This window comes from Dipodomys spectabilis, unplaced genomic scaffold (genome assembly GCF_019054845.1).
Source record: "Dipodomys spectabilis isolate Male_0828 unplaced genomic scaffold, ASM1905484v1 ptg000210l, whole genome shotgun sequence".
Taxonomy (NCBI): Eukaryota; Metazoa; Chordata; class Mammalia; order Rodentia; family Heteromyidae; genus Dipodomys; species Dipodomys spectabilis.
The window spans coordinates 8,142,136-8,160,216 of NW_024870887.1; the positions used below are offsets into that span (position 1 = coordinate 8,142,136).

General features: G+C 42.2%; 1 protein-coding gene and 1 long non-coding RNA gene across 5 annotated transcripts in view; one reads left to right on the top strand and one right to left on the bottom strand.

The window, feature by feature from the left end:
- Ltbp1 (latent transforming growth factor beta binding protein 1) overlaps positions 1–18,081 on the top strand; it is a 400,428-nt gene that overhangs the window by 47,973 nt on the left and 334,374 nt on the right. For all 4 annotated transcript variants that reach the window (XM_042696612.1, XM_042696614.1, XM_042696613.1 and 1 more), the window contains exon 3: positions 847–1,144. In XM_042696612.1, the coding sequence (XP_042552546.1) occupies positions 847–1,144 (298 nt within the window). The remainder of the gene's footprint in view (positions 1–846; positions 1,145–18,081) is intronic.
- Positions 10,079–17,989, bottom strand: LOC122122438. Its single transcript, XR_006150158.1, has 2 exons — positions 17,444–17,989; positions 10,079–10,492 (listed from the first exon to the last, which is right to left on the bottom strand). It is a non-coding gene; the product is annotated as an uncharacterized LOC122122438 (long non-coding RNA).

Below are 18,081 nucleotides of genomic sequence, written 5' to 3' on the forward strand. Positions count from 1 at the left end.
AATCCACTAACCTCACCCGTGACCCCCAGCTCTGCTAACTTATAACTGTACTTGGCCTCAAGTCTGGTGACTCAAAGTTTAGACATTCTAGCAAACAGGAGATGAAGAGCTTGTTTCTGTTTTGATTGCCTTTCATCGTAAGATTAGAGATGATGTCCTGTGTGCTGAATGTTTATCAAAATGAGCAGGGTCATAGTGGGTGATGCTTAGACTTAGGTCCCTCAGTTTTCTCAGAGGTTAACAAAGATGAAACTCAATTTCAAAACAATCTCTCCAAGCCCTGATAGTCTCTACAAGTCTGTAGGAAAATATTTTTTGAGTGTGGATTTGTGTGTGTGTGTGTGCGGGGGGGGGGGGGGGCAGGGTGGTTTCAAGTCTTGGCAAAAACATTTAGATATGCAGAATTAAAACAAAATTTAAACTCAGGGTATAGAATGCGGATGTAATGGCAGGGAACGTCTTAGGATTTCCCTTATGGGTTCAGATGCATTTGTGGAGGCATTTACAGGAAAGTGGCTAGGCACCATGGCTTTGGAATCCTGGATCTTCTCATGATTGTGTAACCCTTGGCAAACAACGTAACCTTTGCTTCATCTGTAAAACAGGCAGAATAAAATATGACCCCAGACTGTTTCTAGGGGATTCAGTTTGTTGAGCTATTATAGAACAGTGCCCATCACAGAAGCCACAGTTATTAGGTAGGTGTTGTCCTTAACACTATCATCATCATCACCATGAATGCTGATATGCTGTTTTATTTTATTGCTATTGTTAAACTGTTGGAAGAATTAGTGAGATTGACTTCATTTTTCCTTCAAAATTGTGCCTTCTGTTGTGTTTCTGCAGCAAGCTGTGTCCCACCATGCCAGAATGGAGGGATGTGCCTCCGGCCTCAGCTCTGTGTGTGTAAACCAGGAACCCAGGGCAAAGCTTGTGAGACAGCGGCTGCCCAGGAGACCTCATCACCAATCTTTGGAGGGCAGAATCCTGGGGTTGTCTCCTCTTGGGTCCTTTCTGAGCAAGCAGCAAAGCACACTTCATCCAAGAAGGCAGACGCTCTACCAAGAGTCAGTCCCGTGGCCCAGATGACCTTGACCCTCAAGCCGAAGCCTGCCATAGGACTCTCCCAGCAGATACATTCTCAGTGAGTGTTTTAAACTTGCCTCCAACTAAGGAACATCTTAACCATCTTAACCACTTTGCCTTTCTGGCACAATTTGCAGAGACTGCTTGGGTAATGATGTCTTTCTTTGCTTTCCACAAGGGTTTACTTGCCAGGCTTACACATCACAGTTCTTCAGAATGTTTGATATATTCATTTAGTTCCACAAGGTAAATTAACTATGAGTATAAACTATAACAATAACCAGGATTATAGGGATCAAGGTGGGAAGGGAATAATGAAGATAGTTATTTCGTAGAGTTGTGAGTTGAAAAATTCTTTTTGTTTTTTTTTTGTGGTGTTTTTTGTTTTTTGTTTTTGTTTTTTTTTTTGGTCAGTCATGGGGCTTGAACTCTGGGCCTCAGTTCTATCCCTCAGCTCTTCAGCTCAGGGCTAGCACTCTACCACTTGAGTCTTAGTGCCACTTCCAGCTTTCTGGTGGTTAATAGGAGATAAGAGTCTCACGGACTTTCCTGCCTGGGCTGGCTTTGAACATGATCCTCCGATCTCAGCCTCCTGAGTAGCTAGGATTACAGGCGTGAGCCACTGGTGCCTGGGGGCTTTGGTTATTTTTGAGGTAGGGTCTCATCTTACTCTCAGGCCAGACCTGGTGTGATCCAGCTCACTTGTGCTTCTCCTTGTCACTAGGGGATGATGGGCACACACCACCACACCCAACCACAGCTGGGGTGACAGGTGTACGACACTGTGCTCAGCTGTCAGTTGAGATAGAGTCTCATGAACTTCTTTTTGCCCAGGTGTCCTTGAACTGCCCAGTCTCTGTCTCCCAAGTAGCTACAATTACAGACTCTAACCACTGTGTCCAGCTTTGAAACAACCACTTAAGAAGAGAAACAACATAACATTTAAAGATCAGGGAAAAAGTAGGAACTCACTTTTGCACAAGGAATGCTTTTAAGAGTAAGTGATTCCTGGGATGACAATGATTCTTTAACTTCCTAGCAGGTCCAATGTCTCTTCTTTTTATAAAATGCGTTTTTATCCTCATATATTGATTGTATAAAACAATGGGTTTTCAGTGTCAGTTTTTTGTTTTTTTGGTCAGTCGTGGGTTTTGAACTCTGGGCCTGGGTGCTGTCCTTGAGCTTTTCAGCTCAAGGCAAGCGCAGTGTCAGTTTTTATATGCATATCGCGTACTTTGATCTATTCTTCCCATTACCCTCTCTTGTCCCCACTCCTGATGACCTCCTCCTTTTTCTTAAACAGTCTCCCTTCTACTCTCAGGTTGCATTGTGCACATCTGCCACATGTGCTTTATCCGTTCATTTGTTGATGGCCATTCTGTAACTCGGCTATTTGTGATGAGCACTGCAATAAACATGGGTGTTCAGGTGTCTTTATTGTATGCTGACTTAGACTGCTTCAGAAATATAGCCAGGAGTGGCCTGTGGCAGCATCGTATTTCTAGTTTTAGTTTTTTCAGGAGTCCCTTCACTAATTACCCTAGTGGCTGGACTAATTTACATCCTCACTAATAGTATATAAGGTCCTTTTGTTTTCCTAATTTCCAAAACAGAATTTTTTGGTGGTGTTTGTTTGTTTGTTTTTTGAAAATAGCCATTCTAACTGAAGTGAGATAGAATCTCAGTGTAGTTTTCATTTACACTTCCTGATAGCGAAGGATATTGGATATTTGTTTCATGTATTTAGTGTCCATTTGTACTTTTGAGAATTATCTGGTCAATTTATTTGCCCATTTCTTAATTAGGTTATTTATTATTTTGATATTTAAATCTTTGAGCTTTTTGTTTTTGTTTTTGCCAGTCATGGGGCCTGAACTCTGGGCCTGGACGCTGTCCCTCAGATCTTCAGCTCGAGGCTAGCACTCTACCACTTGAGCCACAGCACCACTTCCAGCTTTCTTTCCTTTTTTTTTAATGTGGTGCTGAGGAATTGAACCCAGCCCCCCATGTATGCAAGGCAAGCGCTCTACTACTGAGCCACCTTCCCAGCCCTTGAGTTTTTTAATATAGTCTGTATGCTAGTGGCTTTTCAGATCATGAATTGGCTTTTTTCCCCCTCTCCTTTTATAGGCCGTCCCTTCAGTCTAGTGTCCTTTGGCAATGTGGAATCCTTTAAATCTGACACAATCCCATTTGTCAATTATTGTCCATTTCCTGAGTTACTGGAATTCTATTCAGAAAGGCATTGTCTATGCCTCAAACCTCAAGTATTTTCCCTGTTTTCCCATGGAAGTTTAAGAATTTCTTACATTAAAGTCTTTGATCCATTTTGAATTTTTTTTATACATGCTAAGAGATAGGGATTTAGTTTTGGTCTTCTACGTGTAGCTATTCAATTTCCCCAGCACCATTTGTTGAAGAGGCTGTTTTTTCTCTAACAAAGTTTCTGCTGCCTTTGTTGAGAATCAGATGGCTGAAACTATGTGTTTTTTAGAAACTGGTCTTCTGTTCTAATCCATTGATTTAGTTAGTTCTTGTATGAGTATCATGATTTTTTTTGAACTGTGTCTCTGTAGTATAATTTGAATTTAGGTATTGTGATACCTCCAGCATTGCTGTTTTTATTTAGGATTGCTTTAACTTCTTTAAGTATTTCCTGTGTTTTCTTTTCTGTGAAGAATGTCATTGGAATATTCTTGAGAATTGCATGAAGCTGTAGATACTTATGACAGTATAAAGTTATTTTCACAGTATTCTTACTACTGATCCATGAATATGGAATATGATTTCATCTTTTAATGTCTTCTTCATTATTGCTATATTTTTAAATGTTTTTTTATTGTAAAAATAGTGTACAGAGAGGTTACAGTTACATGAGTAAGGTAATGAGTTCCTATCGAGCATTGTATTGCTATATTTTTTGAAGCTGTTGTGAATGGAATTGTTTTCTTGATTCTCAGCGTGTTTGCTATTGCAAACATCATCATCATCATCATTATTATTATTATTGTCAGTTGCAGGGCTTGAACTCTGGGCTTGGACGCTGTCACTCAGCTCTTCAGTTCAAGGCTAGTCCTCTGCCACTTGAGCCACAGTGCCACTTCTGGTTTTCTGAGTGGTTTATTGGGGATAAGAGTCTCACAGACTTTTGCTGCTTGGGCTGGCTTTGAACCACGATACTCAGATCTCAGTCTCCTGAGTAGCTAGGATTACAGGTATGAGCTCCTGGCTCCCCGCTTGGAAAGCTAATTATTAATTAGCTAAAAGTGTTTATCAAATCTAAGGTAGTTCTCATGGTGTTTTGGGGCTTTTAAGTATAAATTCATATCACTTGTAAATAGGAATGATTTGATTTCTTTTTTATTTGTATTCCTTTTTACTTCTTTCTTTTGTTTTATTGTACTGGCTAAGAGTTTAAGCAGCACGTTGAATAAGAATACAGTGAATGAACATCTTTATCTCGTACCTGATTAAGGAGGAATGACTTTCAGTTTTTCTGCATTCAGTATAATTCAGTATAGGTTTGTTGTTATGGCTTTAATTTTGTTGAGATATGATCCTTCTTTTCCTAGTTTATTTTTTCCATTTGTAGAATTATTATTAAAAAGGTGATGTGCAGAGGAGTTACAGTTACGTAAGTCAGGTAACAAGTACATTTGTTTTTGGACAATGTCTCCCCTTCCCTCACTCTCTCCCAGTTTATGCCTTCTATCCTCACCCATAAGTTGTATAATTTGTTTTCAACAGGGCTGGGAAGGTGGCTCAGTGGTAGAGCGCTTGCCTTGCATGCCTGAGGCCCTGGGTTCCATTCCTCAGCACCACATAAGCAAAAAGAAAAAAGCCGGAAGTGGCACTGTGGCTCAAGTGGTAGAGTGCTAGCCTTGAGCTGAAGAGCTGAGGGACAGCGCCCAGGCCCAGAGCTCAAGCCCCACGACCGGACCCCCCCCCCCCCCAAATTTTTTTTTATTTTCAACAGATTGGCTAGTGAGTTCCTAATTTCTTTGGGACTTTTTATCATAAAGAGGCACCGAATTTTGTCAAAGGTGTTTTCTGTATCTCTTGAGATAGGTAGGTTTTTGTTCTTTTTTTTTTTTTTTTTTAGATTTTTGTTCTTGACTGTATTTCTGTGCTGTATTATATCAGTTGCCTTGCATCCCTGGAATGAAGCCTGCTTGATCATGGTGCAGGATCCCTTTAAATATGTTATTGAATTTGGATATTTATTGAGCAGCCGGATGTAGTGGCTCACATCTACAATCCTAGCTACTCAGGAGGCTGAGATCTGAGCATCACAGTTCAAAGCCAGCCTGAGAAGGAAAGGTCGTGAGACTCCTATCTCCAATAAACCACTCAGAAAACCAGAAGTGGTGCTGTGGCTCAAGTGGTAGAGTGCTAACTCTACCTGCAGCTGAAGAGCTGAGGGACAGCACCCAGACCCAGAGTTCAAGCCCCACAACCAACAACAGCAGCAGCATCAACAACAACAACAACAAAAAAGTATTTTATTGAGGATTTTTGGGAAAATTAAATTGAATCTGTAGGTTGTTTTTGGTGATATATTTATTTTCTCAATATTAATTCTGCCGATCTTTATGAACATGAGATTTTTCTTTTTCTTTTTTTATTATATCCTATCTTAGTTTGGGAATCAGGGTAATATTAGTGTTGTAGAATGAGGTTTTTTTTTTGCCAGCCATGAAGCCTGAACTCTGGGCCTGTCCCTGGCGCTGTCCCTCAGCTCTTCAGTTCAAGGCTAGCGCTCAAAAGCTTTTCAGCCTGGTCTGGCCTGTAACCATAATTCTTCCATTCTCATTCTCAGCCCCCCCCCCCCCCCCCAAGTACCTAGGATTACAGATATAAGCCACTGGCACCCGGCATGTGCATATTGATTTAAAATCACGTTTAACCTTCCTGTAATCATGAAGGTAATTTCTGCGGTACATGAGCTTGCTTTCTATTTATGGGAGCTCACCCCCCTCCTCCCTACCCTCCATGGGTGTTGGGTGGTAAATGCTGTGCACAATGAGAAGTCAGGGATAAGAGAGATTATTCTTGACCTTCTGTGAGTTATATGAGAAGCACAGCCCTTCAGATGCACAGGGTTCTTACACAAATTTTCTCCTCTTTAAAAAACCCCACTTGACATGGATAATGTGATAGAGAATTGGCTGCAGCTATAATTGTCATTTGCCTGGGAATGTAAAATACAGGAAGTCCCCGACTTAAAAAGAACTTGACCTAGCCATTCACTGGTAAATCACTTGCTTGGAATTTAGAATGCTTTTCCCCTCATAGGGACTATTTCCACATGTTGATTAGTACTCACGTAGCCCACTGAGGTTATTTAATCTGTCACTGTAGATGGAATTACCCTAATTTATATTTCCTATTGGAATAGGCCACCTATAGTTCCTGTGGGGTCCTAATAACTTTTCTTTTCCCTTCTTATTTTGTCCTCAATCTTCTTTTCTTTCTGCTGGTTTTCTTCATTATTCTCTCATCTCATCATTCATTATTCTCTCATCAGCAACAATCCTTCCATTCTACCATGATAAATACTTTGGGGAGCTAGGTTTAAGTCTAACCACTTTGCAAGATTTCAGTTAGAAAACACATTTTGCAGTTCTAATGAAAACTTAGTAAGATTTTGCTATATTCCAGCAACTCTTTAAATGCTTCATAGAGATCATTAATTTACAACTTAAACTGGCACAACCTCTCATTTACTGATGAGAAAATTGAGATTCAGAGTGGTTTAAGTATGTTTTCAAGGTCATATGGCCAAATGATGAACTACAGGGTTAAACAGAGGTGGCCAATCCTAGCATCCATACCCTGAAGGGAGGGGCTAGTGCAAGTTTCCTGTAATGGACTGGATAGTAAATATTTCCAGCTTTGGGGGACGTGTGGTTTATGTTGCAGCTACTTAGGTTTGCATTTGTGGCATAAAAAGCACTCTTGACAGTGCACTAACAACACTATTGTGTTGCAAAAAAAACCTTTATTTATGGATGTTGAAATTTGAGTTTTGGTATCCTGAAATTTCCTTTTCCTTATGACTTTTTTTCTTGGCCATTTAAAAATATAACAGTCCTTCCTAACTTCTGGACCCTACAAAATCAGGCTGTGGGTTGTAATTGCTCATAAGCTGTGGCTCGCTCACCCCTGCTCTGAAGGAAAATGGTACTGTTTTGGTGCTAGACCATGACTGTAGCTGTGTGTGTCCTTGCAGTGATATAAACCGTTGGCTGTCTTATAGCCAGGCATCTTCCTTTTAGCATTGTTCTGATCCTGAAAACAAAGAACAATTTTGTGCTGAACTATGCTTCAGTGATCAATAGTTAGATTATAGAGCATTGCATTTAGTATTTCTCTCCTACCTTTATTTCTTACATAAACTGTAATGTGCAAGCAACATTGTATCACTATCCACGGTTAGAATCTGAAGCTCTGGCATTGCGCATGTATGGATTGTGAAAGAACTATTTGTCAGATGGAGGAGCAGCCTCCTCCCCTCCCCCACCTTCTTTGGGTCGCAGCATTGTAGTTTGGACAAGAATGTTATGAGTCAAAGAGGAGGCTACAGTTTCAGTCCTGACTCGAAAATAAAGATTATTAGGTAATTTGCTCTGGAGACCTACTCTGCTGAATTGAGATGCTTTTAATGGTAGCTTTGTGGTAGTGGGTGTGCCACTTAGGGGCGAAGATGCCATGAATCCTGATACTAAGTTGTGAACTTAGTGGTCCCTACAGGATAGACTAGGACATAGAAGATAGAGTCCTGGCCTATACAGGGATTCTGAGCTGATGGCTGGTCTACAAGTGGAGTAAAAAGGAAAGGCACAGTTGGCCTGTTAGTCAACTGTGACGTAATCTCATCCGTGTTTAATCACCTTATCAAGTATGATAGGCTCTCTTCGCTTTCTTTCGTTGTTGTTGTTTTTTAAGAATCTTGCCTGTTGGAGATGTTTCAAAGTCTTGCTTTGTGCTTCACCTGTGAAGGGGAGGTGAATCTAGCCTACTGAAGTTGTTCTACTATAAACACGAGGTTGCCTGACGTGCCAGATGTTCGGTGTTACAATACAGACTGCTTCAGTCTTCATCGCTGACTTGGCCCGTCTTCACTGAGCACCTCCTGTGTGAAGGGACTGCGGTCAGGTGAGCAAGGTTGGAGGCCTGCTTCCCACTGGAGAGGGCCAGAGGATGGATGGATGGATGATGCCCTCCTCTGCATTTTGGGGTTGTGAGACGTGCTGTGGAAAAGAGGACTAACGAGGAGAGAAGCAAGGTGGGCCGGGTGGGGGATGTGCGGTTTGGAATAGGCTGTCAGGAAAGGCCCTGGTGGGAAGGTGGCAGTTCAGTCGAAGTTTGAGGATTGGAGTGCAGGAACCACACAAATGTCTGTGGGCAGAGGCCTCGAGACAGGGATGTGCCTGGCATGTTGGAGGGATGGCTTAGTTTGATAAAACAGTATTGTTAAACGTGGACACAGTTAGCTGGGGGCCAGTGGTTCACACCTGTAGTCCTAGCTACTCAGGAGGCTGAGATCTGAGGATTGCAATTCAAAGCTAGCCCAGGCAGGAAAGTCCGTAAGACTCTTATCTCCACCAGAAAACTGGCGCTGTGGCTGAAGGGGTAGAGTGCTCACCTTGAGCTGAAGAGCTCAGGGACAGCGCCCAGGCCCAGAGTTCAAGCCCCATGACTGACAGAAAAAAAAAGACACAATTTAGGTCAGTAGCTATGATTTGAATTCAGTTTACCTTTGGTTGAGTTGAGTTTAGAGAGTGTGTGACCTAGGTCCAACAAAGTTATTCCTCTCTTCTTCCTCCTTTTTCATCTTCCTTGTCTGTCACTAATGTCTTGCTCTATAGCCTAGGCTGGCTTCAGACTTGAGATCTTCCTGCCTCAGTCTCTCACATGTTGGAATTATAGATGTTCTCCACCATATATGGCTCCAGGAAAGTTCTTTTTTTTATTGTAAAGGTGATGTACAGAGGGGTTACAGTTACATAAGTCAAGTAATGAGTACGTTTTTTTCTTTCTTTTTTCTTTTTCTTTTTTGTCAGTAGTTGGGCTTGAACTCTGGGCCTGGGCGCTGTCCCTCAGCTCTTCAGCTCAAGGATAGCACTCTACCACTTGAGCAACAGCTCCACTTCCAGTTTTTTGGAGATAAGAGTCTCATGGACTTTCCTGCCTGGGCTGGCTTTGAACCGTGATCCTCAGATCTCTGCCTCCTGAGTAGCTAGGAATACAGGCATGAGCCACCAGGGCCCGGTGCCTGTTTCTTTTTGAACAGTGTTACCTTCCCTCATTTCTCCCATTTGCCTCTCCATCTCTCTTCCCCCCCAAGTTGTAGAGTTCATTTCCAACATAGTGTCCAGTGCGTATCAATGTTGCACTGGTTCACCCTTTGTCCCACCATTTCTGTGACTCCCCTTCTTTCCGCAAATCAGATAAACTTATTACAAGACAAAGAGTACTGAGATTAAAAAAAAACAGTGACCACAGGAAATGAAAGAAAAAAGAATGGGCTGGGAAGGTGGCTCAGTGGTAGAGCGCTTGCCTTGCATGCATGAGGCCCTGGGTTCGATTCCTCAGCACCACATAAGAAAAAAGCCAGAAGTGGCGCTGTGGCTCAAGTGGTAGAGCGCTAGCCTTGAGCTGAAGAGCTGAGGGACAGCGCCCAGGCCCAGAGTTCAGGCCCACTACCAGACTCCCAAAAAAAAAAAAAAAATTGAATAGCGTGCACGCACACACACACACACACACACACACACACACACACCCTCTTTTTTCCATCTTTTGGAGTTCATTTCTGCTTTAGCATCATTTTATATGGTCACATGTACATAGCTATTGAGCTATTGTGATCTGCTAGGATTATCCTAGGCATATACTAATTATTACAAATGTGGGAAACCATGGAGCATTTTAGGAATGTGTAGCCTAGTGTGTGAGTTACCTTCTGCTGTATAACAAATCATCCCACAACTTAGCAGCCTAAAACAGTAAGCATTTATTGATTGTCTCCATGTGTCAAGAATTCAAGAGACACTTAGCTTTAAGCCCTGGCTTGAGTTTCTTCTGGGATAGCAGTCAAGCAGTCAGCAGGGTAGCTGTTATTCAAGGGCTGGGGAAGTCACTTCCAAGATGGTGGCTGGGAGGAGGCTTCTGCTCCGACACAGGAAGCTCTACTTCCTCGCCTTGTGGAGCTCTGTGTAGAGCTGAGTGTCCTACAACTTGAGCACTGGCTCCTCCCACAGCCAGTGATTCCAGACTAGAAGAGCAAGGAGACAGCAGCAGGGCCCTTGTAGTGGGTAGTCTTGAAAATGCCATGCCTCCACTGCTCATCACAGCTAAGTCGCGAAGTTGAGTCCCCAGCCACGGGAAGTAGCAGTAAGCCACACTGCTTGAAAGGAGAAATAGGGAGGAATTATTCAACAATGACCACATATAGGTATATGATTTTGTTAGGACTTTAGTATGGGTTGAGGAATAGAGGTAACAGCATCAGTTGTGCTGTAATAATTCTGGACACTGGAGAACAGATAGAGGGGTGCTTCTTACAAAATTAGTTTTATTGTTTGAACAAAGAACTAAAGAAAGTTTCTTAGTAGGAGAATTCTGCAGTTTTACTTATTCTCTCTGCATGCGTGTGTGTGTGTATGTGTGTGTGTGTGTGTGTGAGGCCTAGTGCTTGAACTCAGGGCCTGACACTGACCCTGAGCTTTTTTGCTCAAGGATAGCAAGCTACCACTTGAGCCACAGCAAGATTTCTGGCTTTTATGTGGTTAATTGGAGATAAGAGTCTCATAAACTTCCCTGCTCAGGCTCATTTCGAATTGTGATCCTTAGATCACAGCCTCCTGCATAGCTAGGATTACAGGAATGGTACCTGGTTTACTTAGAAGATTGATCCAGCCAGGGTATTGGCAATGATGGTAATTACAGGATGGCTCTATAACAGGTCATCACGGCAATGCAGAGGAAGGAGGTTAACTCAGGAGGTGCTGCCAGGAAAAATCTTGATACCTAATTGAAGAAAGTCAAGTCTGGGACTATGGGAGAAAGGGAGGATGTGGATATCTTTTTATCCTGCTGATTCTTTTTTTTTGGGTCCTGTCGTGGGGCCTGAACTCTGGGCCTGGGTGCTGTCCCTCAGCTCTTCAGCTCAAGGTTAACGCTCTACCACTTGAGCCACAGTGCCACTTCTGGCTTTTTCTGCTTATGTGGTGCTGAATCGAACCCAGGGCCTCGAGCATGCAAGGCAAGTGCTCTACCACTGAGCCACCTTCCCAGCCCCATCCTGCTGATTCTTGAAGGTTGCTTTAGAAAAACCATGGGCCCAGGGTCTTTGAAGGTACGTGATACTTGGTGATAAAGCTTTGCGGTAGAGTAACTGATCATTCCCTGGTCTCTGCTAGACACAAAAACAAATGGATATCAGTAGGACAAGGCTAGTTTCCTGGTTTGGAAACACTGTCCAGTTTATTTTAGGGAGAAGTACCTACTGTAGTTGGTAATTTCATTAATGGTTTTTGTTGAAGTTTATTTCATGGCTGTTTTCCAGTACCTGAAGGAAAAAACCAAATGATGTTTCAACTGCCAGCATATAAATGTATGCAGTCTGTTTTGGGATTCCTTAAATGGTTCCTCCACTTTAAAATATCAGAGTCCTTAGAAAGTTCATATGAACAGTTCAAGTTATCATCACACTTGAATCCTTTAGAAGTTATCCAAGTCTAGTTGCCAGTGTCACTCCACATGCGTTACTTTAAGATTGCAGGTGCATCTAAGGGTAATATGATTGTTTCTGCCTTACTGCCTGAACAGTTCAAAGGAGCAAAGTTCATATCTGTTCACCTTTCTAGAGCCTATTCTTTCTGTCTCTCTCATTATTCACATGTGCATTGGAGTCTCTCCTAAAAAGTTGTTTCCAGTTCTCAGTAGCTCTAAGAGAAGCTTTGTAGATTCGTGTCAAATGCCCTATTTTATCCTTGCTAATTTTGATGGATGCTGTAGGCACTGACTGTGAAATTGTAAAGTGAAAGCCATAAGGACGTTCTTTAGGTGCTCACGTCTGTTGGTTGTTGGGGTATACTGGTACAGTGACCACTGCTTTGCAGAATGGGGAGCTGTTATCTGTACAGCGTGAGGAGGAAGTGCTTCTGGAGGAGACAATGTGCCCAATCTGCTCTCATCGTGCTTCAGCAGGAAGTCTGGTTTTACTCAGGATGCGGATGTCAACTGTATCTAGAGAGTTCACACGGATCCAGTCTTTCTTGCTTTCCTGGTGATGTCCATTTTCATCATCTTCTGGTGTCATGACAAAGGAGACTGCTTAGTGTCTCTGGAAAAAACAACCTTTTCTTTTTCAAACCATTGGAGTAAATTTACCTACTGTTATGGATTCTGTCTTCCTTCCTCTCTTCTCCTCTCTCTCTCTCTCTCTCTCTCTCTCTCCTTCCCCCCTCCATCCCTTCCTCCCTCTTTTTCTCTCTTCTCTCTCTCTCTCTATTTATCACTATCTATCTACCTATCTATCTCTCTTCTTCTTCCCAAGCATATGGTAAAGGTAAAAGAAGCAGATGAGAACCTTCTTTTCAAAAAACAAGAGCAACTCTTATGAGTTCTATATTTATCAAGTGAGTTTGTAGTGTGCCAGATAGTTTCTAAATATAGAAGGCCCTTTACAAATTCCACACAGAGACGAAGGGTTCTACTTTTAAAGTTCTTGAGAAATGAGTGTTCTTGGCATTTATCATGGAAGAGTATTTAGTGATGTCCATACCATGAAGGAGGAGGGCCTGAGCACTGTGCTGGACTTTGCCTACTTTTTTTGGGGGGAGGGGTGGTTGTGGGGCCTGAACTCTGGGCCTGGGCGCTGTCCCTCAGCAATTCAGCTCAAGGCTAGCACTTTACCACTTGAGCCACAGCGCCTCTTCCTGCTTTTTCTGCTTATGTGGTTCTGAGGAATCAAACCCAGGGCCTCATGCATGCAAGGCAAGCGCTCTACCACTGAGCCACCTTCCTAGCCCCTTTGCCTACTTTTAATCTTCCTGTCACTATTCTAGTGAAACTTCCAAAAAAAGATTGTATGCTATACTGCCTACAAGGATGGAAGACTTGGAATATTCCCTTATATGTTCTGCCCTCCTGATGAATAATAACAACCAAATAGAAACATCGTATTTTCTCATAAAAGATAGTAGGCGCATGCTAAAGCCACACCAATAGTTGAGACTTTAGGAATAGGTTTTAAGTTGTTGTTGTTTTTCTTAATCATTGTGAATAGCTGATATTGGGACCTTGAATGAATATGTTAAGGCAACCAAGGAATTGGTCAATCCTAGAACTGACACTTTCCCTGAATGATCTCTCAGACTCTGGGAGGGATTACTGACTTACTAGGACCCCTCATCTCAGCCTGCAACCCTTCCCTGCATTTCTTCTTTAATACTTATATAGCATTTTTATTTTTTGAGTTTTGCCTAGAAGAAAAAAAATGTAGCACTAGAAGCTGAGGTCTTGCCTGTAGACTGTTCATGGACACTCACATCTCAGAAATGTCCTTTCTTCTTGCAATAATACCACTGGCCTTGCCTAAGCCCTGAGCATTCTACAGACAACTTGGCACTCCTCCTGTGTATGAGCTGCCTGGCAAGTCTATGAGGTAGGGGGCATTTTCAGTCTCTGTTTTATGATTATAGAAAACAGGCAAAGTATTGGAATATTGAAGCCAGGGATTTCAGAGCTGATTTTACCATCCCTTTGGGATGGGATAAGGACTCAAGTTTTGAACCAATGAGTAATTTTAAAAAATCATTATATATACATTTATTTCAAGCTTTAAAAAAAACATTTGAAGTTAGGTGGAAATTATAAAAGGAAAACCACGAGAAAAAACAAAACAAAACAGAAGTGCACATAGCCTAATGATCATTCCAAAGTAACGTCATACTCTAGCAAGAGACACTCGGGTTTGAGAACAGAACATTCATTACCAGCAAAGGCACTTCACCCTGCCCCTTCCTCCCATCCATCTCTTCCTCCTCTCAGAAGGAGAGTTCAACCCAGTGGGTTGAATTGGAATCTCAAAAGCTTTTTGTTCAGGCTGACTTTTCTCTTGCATTCTTCCAAATCGCTGGAATTATGCCTCCACTTGTTTTGTTCTTTGAGATAGGATTCTGCCAGAATTGACCCCGAACCACAGTGTTCCCATCTCACCTCCTAAGGAGCAGAGATTACAAGCACAAGCCACTGAGCAGGTCGGATGGGTAAATTATTAGGAGGTAGTGGAAAGTAGGGGGTGGGGCTTAGTGAAGGAAGTGGATTGGTGTGGGCGTACCCTGGAAAGCTGTATCTTATCCTGTGCTCCTCTCTTTCTGCTTCTTGGCTGCTACAAGGTGAGCAGCTCTGCTTGCCCAAAGCAATGAACTCAGACAGCTTTGGACAGAAACCTCTGAAATCAGGAGCCTGAACTGATCTTTTTTTCCCTTACTTTGATTTTCTTAGGTAGTTGTCAAAGCAATGAGAAGTCTACCACACTTGGAGCATTAAGCCTCAACATGAGTTCTGGCACAGACTATTCACGTGCAAACCATAGCTCTATTGCTCCTTTACCTGTTGAATGTGGAATCAGGATTCAAATTTAGGTGATCTTTAAAGTTTATCTATAAGATGTATATTGCCTCTTCTAAAACAGTACATTGGTATTAGTTTCTTCTCATGGAAGGAGTAAATTACATATTTAAAGATTTGTAAAAAGTACAAATTTGTCGTCTCATAATTCTGAGGTAAAGAAATCTAAAATGGTTCTTCATGAACTAAAATCAAGGTGTCAGCTGGACTGCATTCTTTCCCGAGGCTCAATGGGAAGAATCAACTTCTAAGAGGCTGCCTGTATCCCTTGTCTTGTGGTTCCTTCCTCCATATTCTAAACAAGCAATGCTGGGCTAAGTCCTTCTCATTCTTTTCTTTTTCCTATTGTCATATTTTGCCCCCCTTTTCTATTTTTAAGGACTGTTAGGATTAAATTGTATCTTCCTAATAATTATCTCAAGACCAGCTGATGGGTAACCTTAATTAATCTTCAGGTTTGGCTCCCCTGTGTATGTAACCTAACACTTCCACAGGTTTTTAAGAGTAGGACATTAGAAACTTTGTGGGACTATTTTTTTTCCCTGTGTTCTGCTGTGTCCTAGTAGTCTTCCTCTTTTCTTCTTTCCTTCTCCATTCAATAGCTTGAGAAATGTACGCACTAAAATTTAAAACTAAAATGCATAGCAGTTCTCTGCCTCAGAGTTACTTGGAACCTAAATGGTGAGTCTTTGTGAGATAGGGGAAAATTATACCTATATTACACAAAAAGTGCAGCAAGTAGGAAATAAAGAGTAAAAGTTCAATAACCTTGTGGTAAAATTTTCCCAACATTCTTGAGTATATACTTTATCTCTCATTGATTTCTCAATGATGTCCCATGTGATCAGCAGGTCTTGTGGTCTCAGGACAAGAACTCTTGGATGGGAAGGATGTCTACTTAAACTTTATGCAGTAGAGAAACTCTAGATTTGCTAAACCAGGAAAAAAAAAGTTTCTCATTATTCAGCACTATTTTTCGATATGAGATTTGTGTGTGTATTTGTGACAGTAAGATCCAGAAAGACCAGGTGGGATTAAAATAATGGACTGGAAAATGTTTCTTGGCCCACTGGAATTAGATGGGGCTCGAATTTACCATGGATGGGGGGTGGGGAGGCTCTAGCCGTCTCCGGCCTCCCTGTAGTTCTTTGCACATTAAGCACTGGCGAGGCGGAGGTAGGAGGATTCTGAGTTTGAGGCTAACTTAGGCTACATAGTGAGACTCTAGTGGGAATGTAAATTAGTGTAGCCACCATGGAAATCAGTATGGAAACTTAGCAAAAGCGAAAAGTAGAACTACCATACAAATTGGCCAGAAATCTACAGGAATACAAATCAGGGAGCAATAGAAACACTTGCACACACATCTTCACAGCAGAGCTGTTCACAATAGCTAAGTAGTATAATGTGCCTTGGTGTCTGTCTATGTAGATAATGTGGCGTGCGCGCGCATGCACACACACACACACACACAGACAGACATACACAAACTGATAGTTTTTAGACATAAAGAAGAACGAAGTATCATTTTCAAAAAAGTAGGTGGAAGTGGAGATCATCATGGTAAGTGAAACCAGCCAGATTCAGAAATACAAATATCGCATGTTTTCTTCCATGTATAGAATCCAGACCTGTAGATATCCATGTGTTTATAGATACATACTGAGCCAGAAGAGAAAGAAAAAGGAAAGAAGTTAATAGGGAGATGAATTGATCAAAGCACATTGTATGTAGGCATGGAAATAGCAAAATGAAATCTGTTAAAAATAATGAAACTAGGGGCTGGGAAGGTGGCTCAGTGGTAGAGTGCTTGCCTTGCATGCATGAGGCCCTGGGTTCAATTCCTCAGCACCATATAAGCAAAATGAAAAAAGCCGGAAGTGGCGCTGTGGCTGAAGTGGTAGAGCGCTAGCCTTGAGCTGAAGAGCTGAGGGACAGCGGCCAGGTCCAGAGTTTAGGCCCCATGACCGGACCCACCCCCCCAAAAAATAATAATGAAACTGGCCAGGTATGGTGGTAATCTTATATCCCAGCTGCTTGGCAGAGGTGGGAGGCAGAGGTGGGAGGATCATGGTCTGAAGACAGCCCTGGCAAAAGTGTGGAACACTAACTTAAAAAACAAAACTGAAAACAAGCTGAAGAAAAAGGAGCCTGGCTCAAGTAGTAGAGGGCCTGCCCATCAAGCATGATGCTCTGAGCTCAAACACTAGTGCTGCCAAAATATCTTAAAGAGGAAAATACAAGAGGAGTAAGGAGCACAAGAAATAATAGATGGGGTAAATTTGATCAGTGTATATTGAATGCATATGTAGAAACATCTCAATGTACAATGTGGTACTCTACCACTTGAACCACAGCTTTACTTCTAGCTTTTTGGTAGTTAATTGCAGATAAGAGTCTGCCTGGGCTGGATTCAAACTTTGATCCTCAGATGTAACATCCTGATCAGCTAGGATTATCAGCATGAGCCACCAGTACCTGGCTAAGAAAATAGCCACAGCGCCACTTCTGTTTTTTTCTGTTTATGTGGTACTGAGGAATTGAATCCAGGGCTTCTTCATGCATGCTGGGCAAGGGCTCTACCACTAAGCCACCTTGACAGCCCTTCAAATATATTCTGTTCAATAAAAGATGAAATAAAAAGTTAAAGAAGAAACAAAAGAAATCTAAATCGGTGTCCATAACTAGAGGGATCTTTTAAAAAGGCAAGTCTTACCTTGCATAATGCCTTTTATGGCTTCTCCATGATCTGTGGGTGGAGATCAAAGTTCTCCACACTTACAGGATTCAACTCCTCGGTTTTGCCTTGTGCTCCTTTCACTGGTCATTGCTGTAGTCTCAGGCAGCTCTTTGACTCGCTCAGCTCCCTGCTCACATTGTCTTTGACCAAATATTATTCTGTCTGCCATCCACACCTTCCTCTCTATTTAATGCCCACTAATTCCATGGATCTCAGTTTCCAGAGAACATTCTTGACACCTCAGTTCCCCCCTCCCTGCAAGGCTTTGTCATGGTGCCCAGTGTTTTTTCACTCCTCAGTGTCTCCAAGGTGACGAGAGAAATCCAGTCCATAGAGTCATGAGGAAATGAGGTAGAAGTGGCCTTTCGAGGGCAGGGGGTCGTTCAGGCATCCTTTCCCATTCTGTTGAGACTTCTACGTAATGGAAGGACTCAGTTCTTGACTATCTGTGGATTTTTGATGGATCAGACCGCAGTTTTCTGGCTCTTCCATTCTTAATTGCAGTGCAAAGTCATCTTGTTCCTTGTGCCTCCTATGTTGCCTCTGAAGACATGAGGTAGATTTACAAGCACAGGATGACAGCAGAGCCCCCCGTCAGCTGGTCTCTTGGGAAA